This window comes from Heliangelus exortis, chromosome 19, assembly GCF_036169615.1.
Source record: "Heliangelus exortis chromosome 19, bHelExo1.hap1, whole genome shotgun sequence".
In the NCBI taxonomy this organism is placed as follows: domain Eukaryota; kingdom Metazoa; phylum Chordata; class Aves; order Apodiformes; family Trochilidae; genus Heliangelus; species Heliangelus exortis.
In genome coordinates this window covers 10,839,770-10,859,296 of record NC_092440.1, presented here as the reverse complement: position 1 = coordinate 10,859,296, position 19,527 = coordinate 10,839,770, and the positions used below count along the sequence as shown (strand labels likewise).

Genomic DNA, 19,527 nt, shown 5'->3' with positions numbered 1-19,527 from the left:
CCGCCCGCCGATTGGCTGCTGGGGATACGCGCCGCGCGGTTCCCCGCGCCCTGATTGGCGGAGGCTGGAAGGCCCTCGCTCAGCGATTGGCTTCGGAGGTGCCAATCAGTCCCCGTGGCCACGCCCACCCCTTCCAGCGCATGCGCAGAGCCCCGCCTGAGGTAAGAGGGGGCGGCGGGCGGGGGGAGCGGCCCCGGGATCCCCCCCAGGTCCTGCCCGAGCACCACGGGTACCGATTGGGCTCCCCCGAGGTTCGGTTCCACTCTGAGGCCCGGAGGGGAAGCGAGCGGTCGGGGGGTGGCTTAAGGACCTTGTTTGTTCTCGGCGGGTGGCAGCCAGGCCCTGCTCTCTCCGGTGGAGCCTCTGCGGAGAGCTCGCTGTGCGCCCTGGGTGCGCGGCACAACCCAGGCCGTTGTTTGTGAGAGGTTTTCACTGGAAAAGTTGCTTGAAAAGAGTTTGATAACGGTGCAGATAAACCCTGGAGCGCCTTGGGGGTGTGTGGCCCACCGGGCTTTGTCCGTCCAGCGAGGCTGAGTCTGGCTAAGTTGAAAAAAATGGGAGATTCGTGTTTTTATTGACACAGCGCTGAAAAAAAAATCTCGTAAGCTCTTTTTTTTTTTTAGAATTAAATCTTTATGTCTGGGTGGTCAGGCAGCTGTTTCTTGGAGCCTTTCTGTGCTAAGTGACCCCTCAGCTCTGTGCTGTCTCCTTGCTTTACTCTTTTTCTAGCTACAGTGTCAAGTAGGAGAAACAGGCAGACACTGACCATGGGTTTTTACCTTTACCTGTTCGGAGCAGGCAGCCTGGAGAGCTGTCAGGCTTGGTTTCCAAACAGGCGACTTAAAGGCAGTGCCCGTGTTAAAGCTGCTGCTGAGTACAGGCTCAGTTCGCAACCAGGCGGTTCCTACCATTTTTTGTAACAAAACGTTACCTTCTGGTGCCACCAAGTGGACATCTTGCCGACGAAGCTTCCCTGAAATTAGTCTGGGATGGAACATTTAACGTCACGTTTCTTGGAACTCAAATGTTCTGCATTGGTCTTGTTCTTTTTTTAAATTGTTTCGCTTTCCTTCCACCTGCTCTTTGCAGTCTTCATCAGAAGCCAAGATGTTAGGCCAGTTACATGAGATAAATTTGCTCCTTGTTTCTCTCAATAATTTATCAGTGTTTGAGACAACCCTGGAGGAGAATTCCTGCCCCCTCACCTCTCCCTTGATGTAGCTCAAGCATTTGTCAGCACACAAGCTGTGTCAGAAGACACAACCTGGGCATGAGTTAAGTGGCTTCCCAGTCAGAAATATCCTCTCTTCCATCTCCTTTTTTTTTTTTTTCTCTATCTTTAGTATTTTCCAAGTGTTGGTAGGAGTACTATTTTACTAATTTTTATTTATTATTATTTACAGAATAGTACTATTTTATATAATTTTTATTATTTTTTATTATTATCTTACTATTTTACTAATTGCAATGAGAACCAGAAGTCCACTCAAATTGTAAATGGCCTTCAGTATCTGTGAAAATAAATCCGAATATCGAAACACCCCTCAGGACGTACAGCTAAAGCAGATAATCTAAAACAAGGATTCTCCTGGTTCTGTTTCAGATTTTATTCCTGAGAATCTCTGTCCTCATTTCTGTATGAATGTTCCAAGTTTATTTCACTTCTTATGGAACGTCCAAACATCATTATGGAGACCCTGGATTTTGAGGAAGAGGGAATTTTCTCTGTCCAGAGCACCCTTCCTTCAGGCAGCAGGAAAGAAGAACTCTTCCAATCTCCTTGAACTGCCTGAGGCAGATTTAAGAGAACAATTTGTAAGAGGTGATGGCCCAGGAGGCCAAGCCACAAATAAGACAAACAACTGTGTTGTCTTGAAGCATATTCCATCAGGGATTGTAGTGAAGGTAATGCCACTTTATTCCCTTCAGTCACAAATTCCATGTCAATTATCACTAAAAAATGGGATGGATGGGATCTTAACATGTACTGTAAAGAATCTCAGCAAGAATCAGTCTGGGCTATCAGTAGATAACAAACTTGGGTCACAGCTGATCCTCTGCCTTTGTGCAGCACTGCTTTGTGGTTTTAAGGAAAATAAACCAAGTTGCTCATTCTCACTTTGCAGGTTTAAGCATTACTCTTACCTAGTTAGGAATTAATCTTTGCTTCTTTAGGGGAAGACACAGTGAAGTTAAACTCAGAAGCTTTCCAAGGAAAGAAGGAACCAATCTCATTTGCTGACAGAATTAAAGGACAAAACCCAGTCTGACTAGAGTTGCAAATAATTAACCCAGTCTGACAAATTACAATTGCAAATAATTAATAGACAGCCCCTCCAAAATGTATCACCCAGATATACAGAAGCCCCAGCAGTTTTTGGTAGGGGGAAGTCCTTGGCCTGGGGGGGAGAGGGGTGTTTCTTGCCTGTAATGGCAGGAATATGTAGCCTGAAAGAGAAAGCTAAAGAATAAACAGATTAAAGTTCCAGTAAAAAAAGTCCTTTTGTATTTCTTCAGTGTCATCAAACAAGATCAGTGGAGCAGAACCGAAAGATAGCCAGAGAAATCCTGCAGGAAAAAGTTGACCTTTTCTACAAAGGTGAAGACAGTGAGGTTTTTAAAGAGAAGAAAGCATCAGAGAAGAAAAAGCAAGAGAGAAAAAGAAGAGCAAGGGTAAACCTAGAAAGGAAGAAGCATTTCAAAGAGATGCAACAACTGGGTAAAGAATAAACCTGTGAGCTGCCCTGGCAGGGTAAGGGAAACGTTTGTCATTGCTCATAAACACACTTCTGAAACAAACAAAAACACTGATCAGCAGCCTGCTCCTGCTGTAAAACCCAAGTGATAAAAGCAGGAATGTATCCCTCCTTTCTGTCCACCATCATCTCATTAATCACACTTAGCAATCACTTTTTCTGCCCAGTTCAGGAGATGACAATCCAAGGTAAAAAGGAACTGTGAACTTCCCATCAGTGCTACTGGAGACACAGAAAAATACAAAACATCTCATCTGGCCTGGATGATACCTCCTGGTTTTTCATAGGAGTTCAGTCCATGTGGAGAACAGCCCTAGAAGGCTGCAAGTGTCCATCACAAACCCTTTAACAGTGACCAGGCTGAGGTGCTGGTTCTGGTGGTGTAACTGGACTGCTGACAGAACACCAGTTGTTACAGCTGTCAGCTGAACCAAGGTTCCATCCAATTGTGAATGAAAATTACACAAAATCTGTACAAATCTCACCTGGAGTGATGATGAGGATGGGAGGAAGGCAGTGCTGCAGTGAGGGCTGCCCAGTCATGTTCTTCCAGCTCCCAGGTAAAACTGGGTCAGTACAGCTAAAGAATGACACGTGCTGGGAGCTGCCTCCTGAGGGAACAGAATCCAGTTCATCCAGGCTGTGAAGCTTTCCTCTTACTGAATTCAACTATTCATAGCTCCATATGGATCAGATATCCCCTCTTCTTTAGGATTTAGATTTGATTGCATAATAGTAAAATTACAGTTATTAATTATGTTTATGCTGTGCTGCAGTTAAGCTTGGGCATTTTGGTATCCTCACTCCTTCTGAGCTGCCCATTTGATGCAAATGCAGGCAGCTGCTTTGCTGTTGTTACTGTTGCTTTGGAGAATCCTTTCCCATCTGAATTCCTGTTAAGGATTCTTTTAATTGCTTAACCAGAACATCTCTTGAACTTCAGGGCAGCAGCCTCACCACCTGCCACCACGTTCTGACCTTGACCAGTGAAGGGAGCTTCAAGAACTAAACCAGAGAATCTATTTGGGAAGCAAGGCAGAAAATCAGCAGCAGCAGCACTGCCTTCAGCCAGAGATCAGCTGCATCTGCACTGTGCCTGGGATGGGAAGTCCAGCAGGTCCCCTCCCTTGTCTGTTCCTGATCTTCAGCCTCCTGCATGACAGTTAAATCTTGGTCTGTTGAGAATTCTTGCTCATGGAGTGTAAATCTGATTAAAGGGACTGTCCATAGTTTTAATACAAATTGTTAATGAAAATAAGCTTTATTACGTCAGGTAATAAATACATACAAAGATGCAAATAACAGTTTTAGTAATTTATCCAGAATTGTCTTTTTTTTTTTTTTTTTTTTTTTTTTTTTGCAAACTTTAAACTGAAATCTCCAGCCTTAATGTAGAAATTAGCTTTCCAGGACCTTGTTATTATTTCATAGGTTTCCCTATTTTCCATATAACTCATGCACTTTAAATGGACTTCAAAGCACTAACAGTCATGCAAATGTTTATGCAAAATGAAGGAAAAAGGAAAAATAAGAGGAGGGGAAGGTTATTTCTAAGCAGGGTCTATGCTGTATGACAAATTGTGACTTAGCAGACTACTAGGTACAGCATGCTATTCTGCATTTATTTAAAAAAAAAAAAATTCCTTAGAGCTTATGTCAAACTGAGAGATTGACAGTTTGGGGTTAAGTGAATATAGTGAAAGGAAAAAAACAGAACGAAATTGTGGCTGGATAAGAAGAAAACTCAAATATAGCCCAAGAGAGAAGGAGCATTCCTCTGCATGCAGTTCAGTTTTCATGTTTTATAAACATTTCAGGGAGTTTTAACGTCTTTACAAAATGCAAACCCTCAGCTGAAAAATCCTTTGTTTTCTCTTTCTTAACTATACATTTTTGTCAGGGCAAAACCAAAAGGCAAAACATTCAAAATAAAGAAATTTGTCTGAATGTTTCAAGAGTCAAAAGGAGTAACTGTTACTTTTTTTCTTCAGTGAAAGGATGGAAAATGTTGCAGCTGAATTACTGGGCTAGGATCTTGCGTTTCGCTCCGTCTCAGCCAGGCATTCCCGGACTAATCCTCTAGCATGAATAATGCCTGCAAAAGAGTTGGATATATTTTAATTCAGCTCATTCAGGTCACACTTGCAATGACAGTTCAGAAAAAGGTTCAAGTATTTCTGTCCTAAGTTGCCAAGGCTACCAGAGCACCCCTCAGAAAGGGGAGAGACCCCTCGCTTCCCAAACATCAAACACTGCTGCTGAACAAGTCTGCTCTCCCAAGCTGGCATTATCCATTGAAAAGGGACTAGACCAGGAATCAAAGCACAGAGAGATTTCTAGGTCTCCAGTGACAGGTGTATTTTTATGTGCAGCACAGGCCTATTTAAAATAAGAGACAACTACAAAGGGAAAAAAATCATCTTACCTACCTGTGAGTTATTTTGCGGAGTTATTTTGCCAGTTATTTTTGTGGAGTGGAAAAAAAAAAACCCACCAAAGTTATTTGGGAAATCATTTCATCAAGCTCTGAAAGTCTTTAATACCTTGGGATAATTCTCTGGGAGGATGGATCACAATCTAAGCCTCTGTGATACTGCTTAAGCACAAGGTGTGTCTCTTATAAGGGTAAGAAATTTTTTATGATGTGTGCAAAAAGTTTCCTCCTCACACTGGCTCAGCTCCCAGTGTAAATCATCACCACTTCACATGCTGCCACATCTACTCTCATTTGATAAACATCATGTGGAATTTTCCACTACAAGTCCTGTTGCCTCGAGTTCCAGCAATCTGGACCTTGATTGTTAATCCTGGAGCTAAATCTAGATTCATGCCTGCACTGCTGCTCAAAGAACAGAGCTCGAGATACAGTTTAAAACGAGAGACAGACAGGTTTTTCTACAACAAATGAGGTTATATTTTACTGACAGGACAAGATAGAAGGCAATTTCTCTACTCAATCATGCTCCTTAGCAAGGTGGAGGAAGGACAATAAGGCAATAGATGAGGTTTAATCTCTATTTAGAGATAATAGATTCTGTTTCTAGAAGGCTGCTGGCCCCAGTCACAGCAACAGACTTTATATCCAGAGAGTACTCAGTGAGTGCAAGGTTCTGCAAAGGGTTAAACTGACACAGGGAAGTCAAGCTGCATCCCTCAGCCCTGGGAAGCAGAAATACCTACTCCAAGGGGGGCATCAGACCTGGATCCAGTGGCAGGATGCCCAGTTTATGCAGCAGAACTGTCTTGAATTATGTAGAACACTGGGAATTTGGCCAATTTTAGATGTCAGTAGCCTCTGTGTTTAGGAGCAGGTGGGGCTGGGGACAGGGACTTGATTCAGGAATAACCTCCTTGTGGCCTTGGAGGCTGCAGTCACATGGAGACCTCACTCACTTCTGCTCTCACACCTGCACATGCTCCTTCAGCCAAAAGGGAATGAGAGGCACGTTTGTGACCAAAAGATGGCAGCAAAAAAGTATTTATTATCTGGGATTCTTTGCAACACTGGCAAGTTACAGTGGCAGGACTGGATCTTAAGCCTAGCTTAGCCAACAGTCCCAATACTCACTGCACCAAAACTTTTCCTCTCCCAACTGAACTCCTGAAAGCATCTGCATCCATCTGCTCCCTCTCAAGTTGTCTCCATTACCCTATTGCCATTCATGATCTATTAATACTGACTCAGGCAATGCAATAAAGAGAGACTCCAGCAACATTGATTTTAGCCGGGCCAGATTCCACTTCCCACTCATCAGCAGACTTTATTGCATCCTTTCCCAGAACAGCTACTACTCATTTTATTGCATGTCATGGCAGATATATTACTCTCCCATAATGGTTGAGCCTTAAATAAAGCTTTGTAGACCTGGGTAAATGTAAGGGGGGATTTGCAAGGTGGTGAAGTTAGTCTGTTACAATAACATCCCTGATCAGGGTTGAAGCACGAGCCAAACTCAGCACAAGGACCAAGGAAAGGGAGGAAAAAGAAGGAACCAGATTATCCTGGCACAGGACTTCTGCACAACTCTTGTCAATGGCCTTTCAGGGTCATTTCAGGAGCTGGAGCACTGGAATGTCCCACTGCTCCTTCAGAAATATCCCTTGCACGTCCCCTGCAGAGGACAATGTCAGGCTGATGTCAGCAGTGGGGCATGCAGGGGTTTCTTTTACACTGCAAGGAAAGGGCATTCATTACCTCTTTCAGCTGACAAAGCAAAGCTGGGGAGACCTTATCAGCCAGGCCTAAAAGCTCCCATGTCCCTCACCAGCAGAATCTTGATGACATCCACTGGACAAGATGCAACGGAGCCTACACAGACCAATGGTTCACAGAGAGGAAGAACAGGTATGTTTGGCACTGCAGTCTTCACAGCTTTTCCTGACAAACCTTTGATTTTGCAGCTCTTCTGTCCACCAGCCTCAGCGTGAGTTACCACAAGGTATGATTTCTTGAAGCAAAATGCATGGCAGGAAAGACTCATGGACAAGTAGATGGGTGATGTGTATGACAAGTGAACAGTCCCTGGCTGTGTCTTTTAGAGACCGGGGAGAAAAGGGAACTGAAGGGGCAAGGAAGTCACCAGGAACCTAGGAACATCTCCACTGGACACCTTAAGGGTTCTAAAATAAGCTTTGAATTATTAACTGAAGCTCCCTTTGTGCACATGAAAAGACATTTGGTCACTGGTTTATCTATCAAATACAGGATAAACAGAGGATCCCAAGGTTTCAGTTGTTTGTTAATACACCTACAAAGAGCTAGAGACAGCCATCCCCTGCCAGAGGGAACAGCTGTCACTAAGCTGCATTCAAGCAGTCAGTCCACAAGGTGCATCTGACAATATCATTTATTTTTTAAGAAAAAATTTAAATGTTACCTCTTTTTAGCCTCTCCATGGCACTTTTACTCCCAGCGTATGTGGGTCTGATCTCTTTTCCTAGTTCTTCTATAATAGCAAGAAGCTCTGCATATTTGCTTTGTGGTACTTGACTGCTGCTGGTACCCTGTAGTTCAAAGTAGATGAATCTCAATTAAATGCTGCTAACAACAAAACAAACAGAACAAACAGAAATTCACAGAGGACCAGAAACGGCCCTGGAAGCCACTTTATACCAAAATAAAATGTCAGGTTTATTATATAAACATTATTTTCTTTTTGCAGTTGCTGCTACAGCTGGACACAATGCTGAGTGCCCTTCAGAAATCATGATTAACTGGGAAGATGCAGCTGCAAGACTGGGACCTTAGATGAAACAGAAGTTAAAACTGTCCTGCAAGGACAGCAAACTGAAAACTTCTTTAACTCTCTTTCTGCCTTTATCAATGTTTAGGGGTGAATTTTGTGGAAGTTATGTAGGCAGGGAGAGTGAGAAGCAGATAAAACTGCCCATGTGGTAAGGGAAATCCTGTTAAATAAAATACATTTTACAGAAACTTTACCACTGGATTCCTGCAGTCACCCATAGGACACACACTTCATGAGACTAAGTCCTCAAGAATAAATCTGCCACAGAAAACCACTAAAAGGAATATTCCTTTTTTTAACAAATAATTTTACAATATGTTGGAGCCCCTACTACCAGAACATAAGAGATGTCTCACTGTGACTCAGAAGAGATGGGACTAACAGTTAATTAGTAACCAATCTCACTCAGCACTCTGCTTAGTCTAATTTGATCCCAAGACATGTGTGATGAATCAGGCTGCCATTTGGGTTTGATTTCAGATCTTGGTGGGAGGGAGCAGCACCTCAGATTACAGGCCACAATCCATGCTACTATGCAGACCTGGGGTCAGTGATCTGATTAAAGAAAAACAAGCAGCAGAGCTGTACCTGCATCCCTTGTGTATAGCCTAGAGATGGGGGTCCATAGTCATTTATAAGCTGCCTGTACTGAGCAGATGTTGCCATACTTGTGGAGGGAGAGTGAACACTCCCAGCTGTAAAGAGAAAAAAACAAAATCTGTTATTATCTAAAGATTAATTAGTCTGTTACACTGGGACACATTTGAGATCACTTTTTTTTTTTTCCTAAAGCTGTGACTGCCCATCTTTGTCTCAGCCCACTGCTGTCATTCCAGCCACACTAGGAAGAGAATGGTTAAATTAATGCTTCTCTGACATTTCCTGTACATTTGAAAATTGCACAGTCTGCAACATTATCAGTGCAAATTATTTGCCTAAAAGTGAAACAGAGCTTAACATGACAGGTTCCTCTGCCTAGACAAACTGTAAATATTAAGGAACCCTATTTTTGCATATATACATTCCACACAGATGAGTCTGATGTACTGTGCTATTTTTACTTTTTCAGTGCAAGTTATCTGAAAGTAATTTTGCAACTCAAAGTGTCATCACATGGTCAACACAAGTTACACTCAGTACTATTTTCAGCCAATGCCAAAACTATTCACAGGAACAGTCAGTTGAGGTAGATCCAATCTGCTGTTCATTGTATGGCATCAGAGGCAGAAGTGCTACCATTATTCCTCCTTGTGTGATACCACACTTTTTCAGCCAGTAAAACTGTGCTATAGAAGTAAACCAAAGGAAAAATAACAACACTTTGGGTTATGGTCACTTTTTTCAAAGTGAAAGATTTATTCAGATCTACAGGGTCTGGATAGGAATAGGAATTATAGAAGGAATAAAGATAGGAATTATAGAAACACTCTAATGTACTCATTGACAAACTGCTCCAGAAATGAACTATCAAAATAATTCTTCCCCTTTGCCTCACAATGGTAAGAATTTGGGTTTGAGAACTAATTTTCAGATTTTTCTTAGGGGGTTTAATTACACTGCCCATTTCACAAGAGGACTTGCTGGTTAAGAACTGCACAGTCAGGACTTGGGGAGATTTGCAGCCTTCCACTTGTTCACTCTTGCAGCTGAAGTGCCCCTGCACCCACTGGTGCTGCTGCCTTTGCCTGTGGGCACAGACACAGACTGCCTGCTGTCTGGAAAAATCTTTTCTCTTCCAAACTCTTTTGCTGAAAATTCCCAACTGTCTTTCCTATGAGGAACAGCTCTCATTTACCAACCCTCATTTAAATCTAAATTAAACTGATGATAAAAGTCACTGGGGCTCAGAACTATGTAAATCTCTAGCTTTGTTTTAAATTTGCAAGTGATTTCATTCATGTTTTCTCCCCCCTGCAAAAAGAAAGAGCTGGCAGTTATGCTGTAAAAAGCACTGCTGGACAGAGTGGAAGTGACTCTTGTCTTTGGTTAGGAAATCTCTTTCCACTTCAGAACTGTTCACAGAATATCACTGCAATGCTGTCTTCATTACAAGAAGAGAGTGTGTTTTAATTTTAACTAGTTAACTGGATGCAAAATCCTAAAAAAAAAAGTACATTGGGCTGGTCACTAGGGCACATTAAAAAAAAACAAAAAACAAGCCTTCTCTTCAAGTGAGTTTCTAAATGTTCTGGCACTGCCATCTGCATTTCTGTCACTAAGGCTTCACATGGAGCTTATTGTCACTTTTTGCTAAAGCATGGTAAAACCCCAAAAAATGAAACAGCACAGAGTGCAGCACCACAGGGAAGGAACACCACAGTTGCCAGGTATTCTCTCAGTTAGTCCTTCACATTATCAGCTCAAAATACAGCCACAACTGTAAGATTTCTGCACGTACAACTCGGCCAGTACTTCAAGTCCAGATGACTGAATTTCATCAACGTGACCCAACAGCAAACCACATCTTTCCTCCAAGGACTTAAAAAAAGCTTCAAAAACACTAATGAGCCCTTTGTGCTGCAAGGTAAGAAAGTTTATTACCTCCAATTAAGTAGTGAAAGTCTAAAGCGATTTTTCCTCGTGTACAATAAAACAAAAGAGCCATCCTGCAAGGACTTGTTCCTGAACTGTTGCTGCAAGCAGTCACATAAAAGACCTGGGAGCTCCAAACTGGTTCAGAATTGAGGCAAGGACTCTGATGTCCAGGCTCAGAATCTTGCCCTGCCCACTGAGCAAATATCAGCTGCAGCCCATACAAAACAAACCCCAACTTATCACCACCATCCTGGCTCGTGATAACACAGCACAGATAATTTAGGGATTGTTTCAGATGATGTTGATTTAAGGAGTGACACGTGTTTGGTCTGTCTGAAACAACACAGCAGGGTATATGCCTGGATAAGGAAGAAACCCTAGGAGAAATGTCATGTGCCAAGACACAGCCATGAACCCAGGGGCCAACCAAAAAAAAGTTTCCCAGCTGTGTGAGCCAGCAACGTGTGGCCTCGCCAGTGGACAGTAGCTGAGCTCAGCAGGGGAGCTGGAACTCAGAGAGGAAAAAAAAAAAAAAAACAAACAGGAACTTTCAGTAGGCAAACTCCCAGTAAGAACTTGCTGGTGGAGCTGGGTTTTTGGGGTGCTGAGCAGGGAGGTGTGGGGAGCAGCCCCGGGTGCTGCATTGTCTGCTGGGCCCACGTGTGCAGAGCAGTGCTGCAGACACTAGAGGCCATCGCTGAGTGCAGCGTGCCCTGCCAAATGACAGATCCTGGTAACCATGGTGAGTTTACCCGTTTCTTTGCAGTCTGCATCAAAAATGTAATAAGACATAATGCCATGCGCCGACCACTTCATCAGCAGCAGCAGGCCCTGAGAACAAAGAAAAGGATTTGACTTGGCCGTGGTACCAGCCACACACCTCAGAAGTTGTGCCAGTCCAACTCGACCAGACTGGGGGGAAAAAGAAAATGGAAAACCCTTGATTTCAGCTCAATTTTAAGATGAGGCAATCATGGAAATGAAATTATTGAGGGGGAATTAGTATCTCACAGGGCAGCGGTCCTGGAGCTTTCTGATCTCTCACTTTGTGTGAAAACCTCAAGGAGAAGCCCTGGGTCTTGGATGACTGTCACTCAATTAACCCAAAATACATCTGCATGTCTGAGCATCCTGTACATCTCAGATTAAAAATTTTAAAAAAAAAAGCAAAAAGTAAAAAAAAAAAACAACAAAGCACCAGCTATTGCTATTATACTTAGCAAGAAAAATTAGGCCACCAAGTCTCACAGTCGATACCCAGTCAAAAATCAGTGTGATGATTAGGTATTCACTAGAGAGAAAAAAAGGAGGAGGGGGGGATCTAAATTGAGGTTTGCTCATTCAGGTTAAAATGACAATGGAGACAAGACAGTTCAGAATTGACAGAACTGAGAAGGGAGTCTGCTTGGTATCGAATTTAAGTGACACCCTGAATCACATCCCAAATCGTCTCAGCGCTTGCTGCTTAAAACCTAAATTAATGTACACACTTTCCTCCCTCCACTTTCCTAATTAAATGTACACAAAACCTTTTAAATACCCATTTATTATTGTGCCAACAATGTCTTTTATTTCTGTATTCAAACAGAAGACTGCCAGAAGCATTTTTTCCCCACAAAAATAGTGATTTTCTTGTTAATCAATATTAATCTTTATTATTGGGTAGGGGGATGTCTAATGATACAGCAAATAGAAATGAGACTTTTGTGTCAAAATCTCTTCTTCCAGCAGTCTCTCTGTGCCCAAATTAACACTCTGGCAGACAAAAGATCTCGAAACAATCTTTGCCTGAACTCTCACTGACCAGAAATCTTCCCCACTAATTTCTGATAGGTTTGTAGGGATCCCTTCAGCTCCTTTGCCACTGTCTCCAAGCCTGAGCAATGATACCAATTTGCTGATCTAACTTTTAATTCTTAATTCCATTGCTGCTGCTTGCAAAGTAAAATCAAGAAGTTACTCAACTCACTGAGTTACTCATGTAGAACTGACCCAGACAAGCCAAGAGCCAACCCCACTGGGGTGTTTGTCTACTACCTTGTCCTATAAAACTGCACAGGTAAACTCCAGCCATTTTCCAAACTCTTTCTACAAATGAACGTGGCAGCATAGAAGGAGAGATACACATAGTCTGGAATTTATCCAAGGTATACACTATGGTCTGTCAGAATCTCACTGCTTCTACCTCTATTTCACAGTCTCTTCAAGCCCAGGTTGCTAGCAAAACAAAGATTGTTGCCATTTTAGATGGCTGGCAGTCATCACCTCTTCATACAGAGCCTTTATACAGAGGTTACTGCCTCTGCCACACACCTGGAGGACATTCCTCATCTGCCTCAGATGATGGCAGTTTGATTCTTGGCAGTATGTATCATGAGACAGTGATGCTGGAGTATTTTAACTGAGAGGATATAAATTCTTCTGTCCTAAATGGGACAACTTTGCAAGAAAACACATGAGAAATGTTCCTGCCAACATACATTGTGAGGCACCTTCAAGCACGAGGGGAGAAGTAGAATCTTCAACAGCACAGCAATTCCTGCAGCAAGTATCTGAACACAGCCTGAATCACAGCTCGAGTGTTTTGGCTGACTACAAGAATATTTGATTTCTTAGCCCCCTGTGCACTTTGGTATAAGAACTCCTTGCCATCCATGGTACACCACATGCATGCCTACACAAGCAGATCCACTGCACAGCCAAGCCACACACTGAACTCCACAAGCATTGCCAACCCAGAGTGAAAACAGACAACCCCCAACCTTCCAATAATTCTTTTAATTTAAAATAATGGCCCCTGTTCTCATTTGCACAGAACATTCCTCATAGCACTGGCTGTGAAAGTTGTATTTTCACTCACCATTTCCCGCTTAAACAGGCCATGTGGTAGAAACAGACCTTTCTTTGAATAAAACTATTTCCTTTTAAAAAAATCCAGCACGCACACACATAAATATGTTCTCAAGAACTGGGACATTCTTCATCATAACAGCCAGAGGCCTTGTTCTTTTGATCTGTCCCCCCCTGGCCTTTCCTCTAGTACTCTCATTTTATTTCATCTTTCCATGTGGATAACGCTCATGGTTTGTGTCTTCTCTTTCTAGCACCCTTTTTTTTTTCTTTTTTTTAAATTAGAAAACCAGAAGAAAGTCATTTGGACTCCCCACCATTCTTTTCTAACTTCAGAGACAGGGTATTTCTACACTAGCAAGTTACTGGGCACAACAAGGAAAGGATCAAAAGATGAAAGCATTTGGTGCATGTACACACACATAGTTGGGGTGAGAGGGTATGACTTAAGATTAGATTTCAGTCTGGTCCTCCAGGTTAAATGTCATTATGGTGGACATGCTTCAAAGCTGTCCCATCTTTGTTTTGGATCCTCGTGTTTCCCCAAAAAAAAAAAAAGGGGGGGGGAGGATGGAGCATCAGTGTTGCACAACTGGAGCAGAGCTTCTAGTTTGATTTTATCCAAAAGGAATCAAGTTAGCATGAACCAAAACCACTCTGCAACTCAACCAGCGTGTGATGGGTGGGGACAATCAGGAAATTTGCTGACTCTGAAAACCATACCGTTGCTCTGAAGCTAACCACTCAGGTAGACAAAGCCAAAATGCAGCTCCTTCCCCTGGCATTGTGCTGGAATTTAGTTTTTTCCAGATACTACATACAAAAGTTTTTAACCTTTGTCACAGGAACAAGGTTTTGTCTTAAACCTGACATTTCTGCAAGAATTAGAATAAAACCAAAGGAAAATTCCAAGCTGTTTCTGCTAGCTTCTGTATCTTAAATCTACCTTTCTCTGACCTGTGCACCTCTGAACAAAACAGGAATGCTGGTGAATATCCACAAAGCCAGAAAACACAGGGAAACACAGGGAAACTACAGACAGGTCACAGATGGTGTAAATCCCTCTGGTTCCACTGAAGGCAATGGTGATGCTCTACTTCACCTCAGCTCAGCAGCTGCCCCTCTTACAGAGATTTAAACCACGAAACAGGAGACAGACAAGAAGGTAACATTATGATAAGCAAGAGAATACAAACAAATCAAAACATGTTTGTTAGAAAGTGGAAGGTATGTTCCCCTGGGACACTGCAGGGTCAGGTGAAGCTGGGAAGGTAGAGCCAGAGCACAGCAGGTCCCTCACACAGTGTTTTTTTAGCACCCAGGCAGAGAAGGTGCTTGTGCAGGAGATTAAATAGGGCTCCCCAAGCACAGGGAGTTGGGAATTGACAGTCTGGGGTGCTACACACAGGGGCCCAATCCCCAGAGCACAAGTCCTCCAGAAAGGTGACTGGTAATTTATTCAAACCCTTCAAGTCTGGTTGCAGACACCCTGGGCCAAGTGTCACCACTGACCTGGGCAATGGGGGAAGAACGGGCACTGAATTCTGCTGTGACAACACATTCTTCTTCCCTGGTGTAAGGCAGAGGAGTCAGCACCCCGATGCTTCCAGCATCCTGAGTCACTTGCCGAGCTGCATTTTCCCCACCCGCAGCCGTCCCCAAATCTGCCAAGAACCCAAGCCAAGGAGGCTTCCTCCCCATATTTCCTCCCCTGGCAAGCATCTCCCCTCCCTCAGGACTTCAGCCCAAGTTTTTGAGCCCCCAACACGCGAGTCACCCACCAACCACAACTGCTTCATCTCACTGATCCACTTACTGAGCACAGCTAAACCTGAGAGCGGCCACTCTCAGCCTGAACTTGAAAGGAGTTTTAGCTCTGCAGCAAGGACACAGCTCCAGGAGCTGAGCCGACGCTGCCTTTCCAAATACTCCTGCACCAGAAGCCCTGCACTGCAGGAAAGCAGCATTACCTCCCAGAGGAAAATCCCTGCGAGATCCACAGCTGCCCAGAGCCCTCCGTTGGCCAAGACCAAAATATTCAGCATTCATACAGAGAGGCTTCTGCAGGGCTGATTTCAGGCCAAAAGGGACAGATTTCCTGTTTTCCTCTCCTCTGCAGGACGGGGCAGGAGGGGGGTCCTTCACCCCAGGTTTGGAAGCAAACCTCGGATTTCTCCTCCTGGCCGGGGAGCGCTTAATTTAAGCACAACAGGGAAGAAATCTCCTTCAACTCAGAATTAAGCTCCAGAAAGGAGGGGGCCATTTGCAGTCATATCACTCTGAACGCGATATGTGCAACTGCAAGGACTGCTTTGTCTAACTCCCTTGGCCTTAGGCCACGGTGCTGGCAATACCACTAGCTGGAGGAAGAGCTGGTGCGTGAGGATAATGGCAGAAGACAGAGAGGGAAGAGAGAGCCCATTTTGGATTCAGAGGAGGACGTTCTTTCATTGAAAAGATTCTGGGGGTGTTTGAGGATGATCCGAACTCAGAAGAGAGGACAACTTAGACAGGAATAGTTCCAGCATGACAGCAAACTGCTGCGAACTTGCCATTACGAGGGGGAAAAAAAGGAGAAAAAAGAAGCGGCGAGGAGGGAGGGAAGGGGGGGTGGGGGGAGAGATAAAACTGCATGTAAGAATCTAAAAACCCTGATCGCAGGCAGAGCGTTAAAAAGCACAGAGAGACGGCAGCAAGAGGATCGGAGACAGAAACTTCACCACTCAGCTCGCATAGGGAGCGGCACGTCTGACCCGGGATTTCGCAGCCCTCCCTCGCCCCGCAGACAGACTCAGATCCCCCCCCATAGCATGACCTAATCCCACCCCTCACCCACCATCGCAAAATACCACCTTTGTTTTCCCTGCAATTTTACGGCTGTTCCGGAGAGCAAGGCACAGGTTCTCGTGGGAGCCGACAGGAGAACGGTTTCCCTTGCTCGGCTTTGTTTTGCTTCTTTTTCTTTTTTTTTTTTTTCCCTCTCCTCCGGTGACACTTCTGCTTTTTGTCAAAAAAAAAAACAAAAACCAACCCAACAGCACATCCCCTGCTTCCCAACCCCTCTGGCAGAGCAGCGCTCAGGCCCCACCGTGCTCCCCACGCACAACCCAGGCACCCCGAGCCTTTCCACGCTCACAGCCCCACCGAGCTCAGCTCCACGCAGGATCAAAGTCTCTGAGGCACAGGGACCCGGGTCCATCCACCCGCCGGTGACGATTCCTTGCAGTAAAATAAGATTGCTGCCGCTCTCCTGGTAGCTAGAACTGAGGTGCATCTTGTTGTTCCCTTTTCGTGCATCAATCTCCCAGGATTACAAACACGAACGGCGCTGTGAAAAAATCACCCAGGCTGATTTCCCTCCCTCCTAAAACCAACTGCGAAACTTTCCCTTCTCGAAAATAAATAAATAATTTTTAAAAAATTTAAAAACAGCCTAATTTCTGGCTGCGGATGGTCTGATGCCAACCCCGCAGGCTGGGGCTGCAGGGAAGGGAAACGGGAATATGATTTTTTTAAGTCAGAACCAACTTCTTCTCCATTTTGGTTCTGTTCCGTACTGGCAGAGGCGCACACATTACCGAGATCCCCTCCGAATATCCCGGAGCCAAGCAATTGCTGCTGCGGCTTTGTTCAGACTGCACCGATTTACACACTCCCCGCACCGGAGACTTTTACAGCCAACACCTCAGCACAAGAAAAAACACCCACTCCTTGTTACCTTTGGAAATTAGGGAGGAAAGGGGGGGGAAAAAAAAAAAAAGTAAGAGAGGAATGCAGTGTGTTAAAAAAAAAAATAAAATAAAGTTAATGCCATTAAGGAAACTTTTTAGAGGGGAAAGTTGGACAGACTCCTGTACAGATACAAGGAAGAAGGCAAATTTTTAAAAAGAGCTCTGTAAAAAATAGCGAGCAACTGCTGCCCTCCCTTCCAAAAATCCTCCAGCGAGCTGAGACGGTTTGTCCGCCCGGGCTGCTCCGCGGAGCCGGGAGACTCGGACTGGGGAGCGGGGACCGAGGACTCCCCCCTGAGGCGCTGGCGGCCCCTCCGGCGGCGGAGGCTGCGGGGTCGGGGTCCCGGGGGGTCGCGGGCGGCCCCTGCGCCTGAGGAGAGCGGCCCGGGGCGGCCCCTGCGCCTGAGGAGAGCGGCGGAGCGGCCGCGCGTGTGAGGCGAGGAGCGGGGCGAGCGGCACTTGCGGCGTCCCGCCAGCAGCGGTCCTCGCTGAGGCGCCGGCGGAATATTCCTGATCCAGATCAATCAGCAGCCCCGGGGAGCCGAGCATGGAGGAAAGCCGGCGGCCGGAGCCCCCGAGCGGCGGCGGTGCGAGGTCGGCCCGGCGGGCGCGGCTCCCCCGCGGAGGGGCGGCGTGGTGCGGGCAAACGGCGGCGGCCGGCGGGCGGGCGCTGGTAATGGCGGCGCGGAGCCGGCGCGGAGCCCTTGCCCCGCCATACCGGGACTGGGCAAAAACTCGAGTCCGGGGCTTCTCCCCCCTCTCCCCAGGTGCCGGTGCGGTGCCGCAGCGCCCCGCCGCACGCCTCCCAAACTTGCCACCCAGTTGCCGCCGCGGACTTACCCGGGTTGAGGGGAGTCCCGGGGATGTGGGCGTTCAAGTTGGGCTTGTAAGACATTCCCAGAGACATGGCCAGCGGGAGGAGGAGAAGCGTCCTGAAATTCAGTGAAGCGTCTCCGTGTCTCCCAGACACTTTGGGTTGTTTACAGCAGTAGCAGCACCGGCAAATATGGCCGTCAGTTATATTGACACCCACAATGCAATATATCATCCATACATCATGAGGAGACGCGGATCCAAAAACTTTGGGGGAGACGAAGCAGCCACCCGCTGCGGCGGCCCGGCGCCCCGCGCACCTCGGCGCGGAGGGGGCGCGGAGGGGGCGCGGCGGCGGGGGGTGCCGCGGCCATCCCCTCACAGACAATGGAGCTCCCCTCAGGGACGCCGCCGTGAGAGGAGCCGGGCGGGGAGGGGAGGGCGGGCAGGGAGCCCGGCGACGACGAGAAGAGGAGGGGGGAGACGAGGAGGGGGGGGGAGCTGTTTTAATTAACTTCGGAAAGTTTTGGCACAACTTTGCGTTTCAACCGCCTCTGCCCGCGCCGTGCGGCGGGGGGGCCGCGGCCGAGCGCCCCTGTCAGAGCAGAAAGGCTGAGGCGTCCCTCAGGGTGGCCCAACGGCCGCCGCCTTCCCGCCTCCCACCTCACCTCAGACCAGGCCATCACCGCTTCATTTATTACCCCTCTCCCCCCGCTAATTTCAAAGGAAAATACCTGTTGATAATTTTAGAATAAAAGATTTTTTTTTTCCCAGATGCTGCCGAAGAAAAATCTACCTTGCCTTCTTGCCTTCTTTTTTTTCTTTTTTATTCCAATCCACTATTTCTCTCCGCTTGAAGGTTAATGTAGATTGAAGCTTCTGAGGGATTAAAAAATAAATACAAATCTCATTGATAACTGACTCGTTTTCTGCTTGCAAGCCACAGTAAACCTTCCCTCCCCCCAGAAAAATTAAATAATCTAAATTTGCAGGTTAAATTACAAAGCTTTACCAGCCTGTGTCTGTCACTTCAGAATTCATCCTTTTCACTGCAAGGTACTCAGGTTTGTTCCTTGTATCGGTTAACCTCAAATACATCACTAGAATCGTTAAATTACTCCATTTTTATAGTAATATAACTGCTTGGGACCTGCACAACCTCTCATTTAGTACAGAGATCAGGCAGAGCCCCACACAAATGTTGTACCAGAAGCCACCATGAGATGGGAGAGGTAGTTGGTACTTTTATTGCACATGCCAATTAATGTCTGTCCGAGGCTCTACACTGCTCTTAATGCTGATAACAGCAAACTCATAGAACATGCTCCTGCTGCTTGGAATTTAGGGGGAAATTCCTTTTAAATGGCACTGGTTTTGGCCCATAGTCCCTCTCTCACTGTGCAGGGAGGCAGCATCTCTATTGCAGAAACATGGAAACAGTCATGCAGCAGTGAGATTATTTCCTCCACATCAAGGAAAATTGAGGCAGAACACGAAAACCAAGCCAACCTTTGAGCCCCTTGTGCCCCACTGCAGGAAAGGAACATCTAAAAATTACAACTGGTACCAGGTGAAATACATGATCTTGTATTTTAT

At 45.6% G+C, this 19,527-nt stretch overlaps 2 protein-coding genes across 5 annotated transcripts; one reads left to right on the top strand and one right to left on the bottom strand.

Annotated features, from left to right (window-relative positions):
* The first annotated feature begins 149 nt into the window (after positions 1 to 149).
* On the top strand, positions 150 to 4,074 carry MTRFR (mitochondrial translation release factor in rescue). Its single transcript, XM_071762739.1, has 5 exons — positions 150 to 161; positions 1,090 to 1,109; positions 1,604 to 1,905; positions 2,518 to 2,719; positions 3,700 to 4,074. Exons 3-5 carry the CDS (start codon positions 1,639 to 1,641, stop codon positions 3,744 to 3,746), a joined length of 516 nt encoding a protein of 171 aa, XP_071618840.1. The 5' UTR covers positions 150 to 161; positions 1,090 to 1,109; positions 1,604 to 1,638; the 3' UTR covers positions 3,747 to 4,074.
* Positions 3,999 to 18,374, bottom strand: CDK2AP1 (cyclin dependent kinase 2 associated protein 1). Of its 4 annotated transcripts, XM_071762741.1 has the most exons (5): positions 17,959 to 18,100; positions 16,532 to 16,715; positions 8,591 to 8,697; positions 7,634 to 7,760; positions 3,999 to 4,851 (listed from the first exon to the last, which is right to left on the bottom strand). In XM_071762741.1, exons 2-5 carry the CDS (start codon positions 16,659 to 16,661, stop codon positions 4,784 to 4,786), a joined length of 432 nt encoding a protein of 143 aa, XP_071618842.1. In that variant the 5' UTR covers positions 16,662 to 16,715; positions 17,959 to 18,100; the 3' UTR covers positions 3,999 to 4,783. The 4 variants fall into 4 exon arrangements, with proteins under 4 accessions (XP_071618842.1, XP_071618841.1, XP_071618844.1 ...); XM_071762740.1 differs by lacking the exon at positions 16,532 to 16,715 and having other exon boundaries at positions 17,959 to 18,374; XM_071762743.1 differs by lacking the exons at positions 16,532 to 16,715; positions 17,959 to 18,100 and adding an exon at positions 16,240 to 16,483.
* Between the last annotated feature and the right edge of the window lie 1,153 nt (positions 18,375 to 19,527).

What these genes read in the sequence shown, in the direction of transcription:
- MTRFR (XM_071762739.1), top strand. Translation starts at nt 1,639, where the DNA reads ATGAATGTTCCAAGTTTATTTCACTTCTTATGGAACGTCCAAACATCA. An exon ending in CATCAGGGATTGTAGTGAAG is followed by an intron (nt 1,906 to 2,517) that starts GTAATGCCACTT and finishes GTATTTCTTCAG; the next exon opens with TGTCATCAAACAAGATCAGT. An exon ending in CAAAGAGATGCAACAACTGG is followed by an intron (nt 2,720 to 3,699) that starts GTAAAGAATAAA and finishes CTTGAACTTCAG; the next exon opens with GGCAGCAGCCTCACCACCTG.
- CDK2AP1 (XM_071762740.1), bottom strand. Translation starts at nt 18,166, where the DNA reads ATGATATATTGCATTGTGGGTGTCAATATAACTGACGGCCATATTTGC. An exon ending in CGGGACTCCCCTCAACCCGG is followed by an intron (nt 8,698 to 17,958) that starts GTAAGTCCGCGG and finishes TTCTCTTTACAG; the next exon opens with CTGGGAGTGTTCACTCTCCC. An exon ending in CATGGAGAGGCTAAAAAGAG is followed by an intron (nt 4,852 to 7,633) that starts GTAACATTTAAA and finishes ACTCTTTTGCAG; the next exon opens with GCATTATTCATGCTAGAGGA.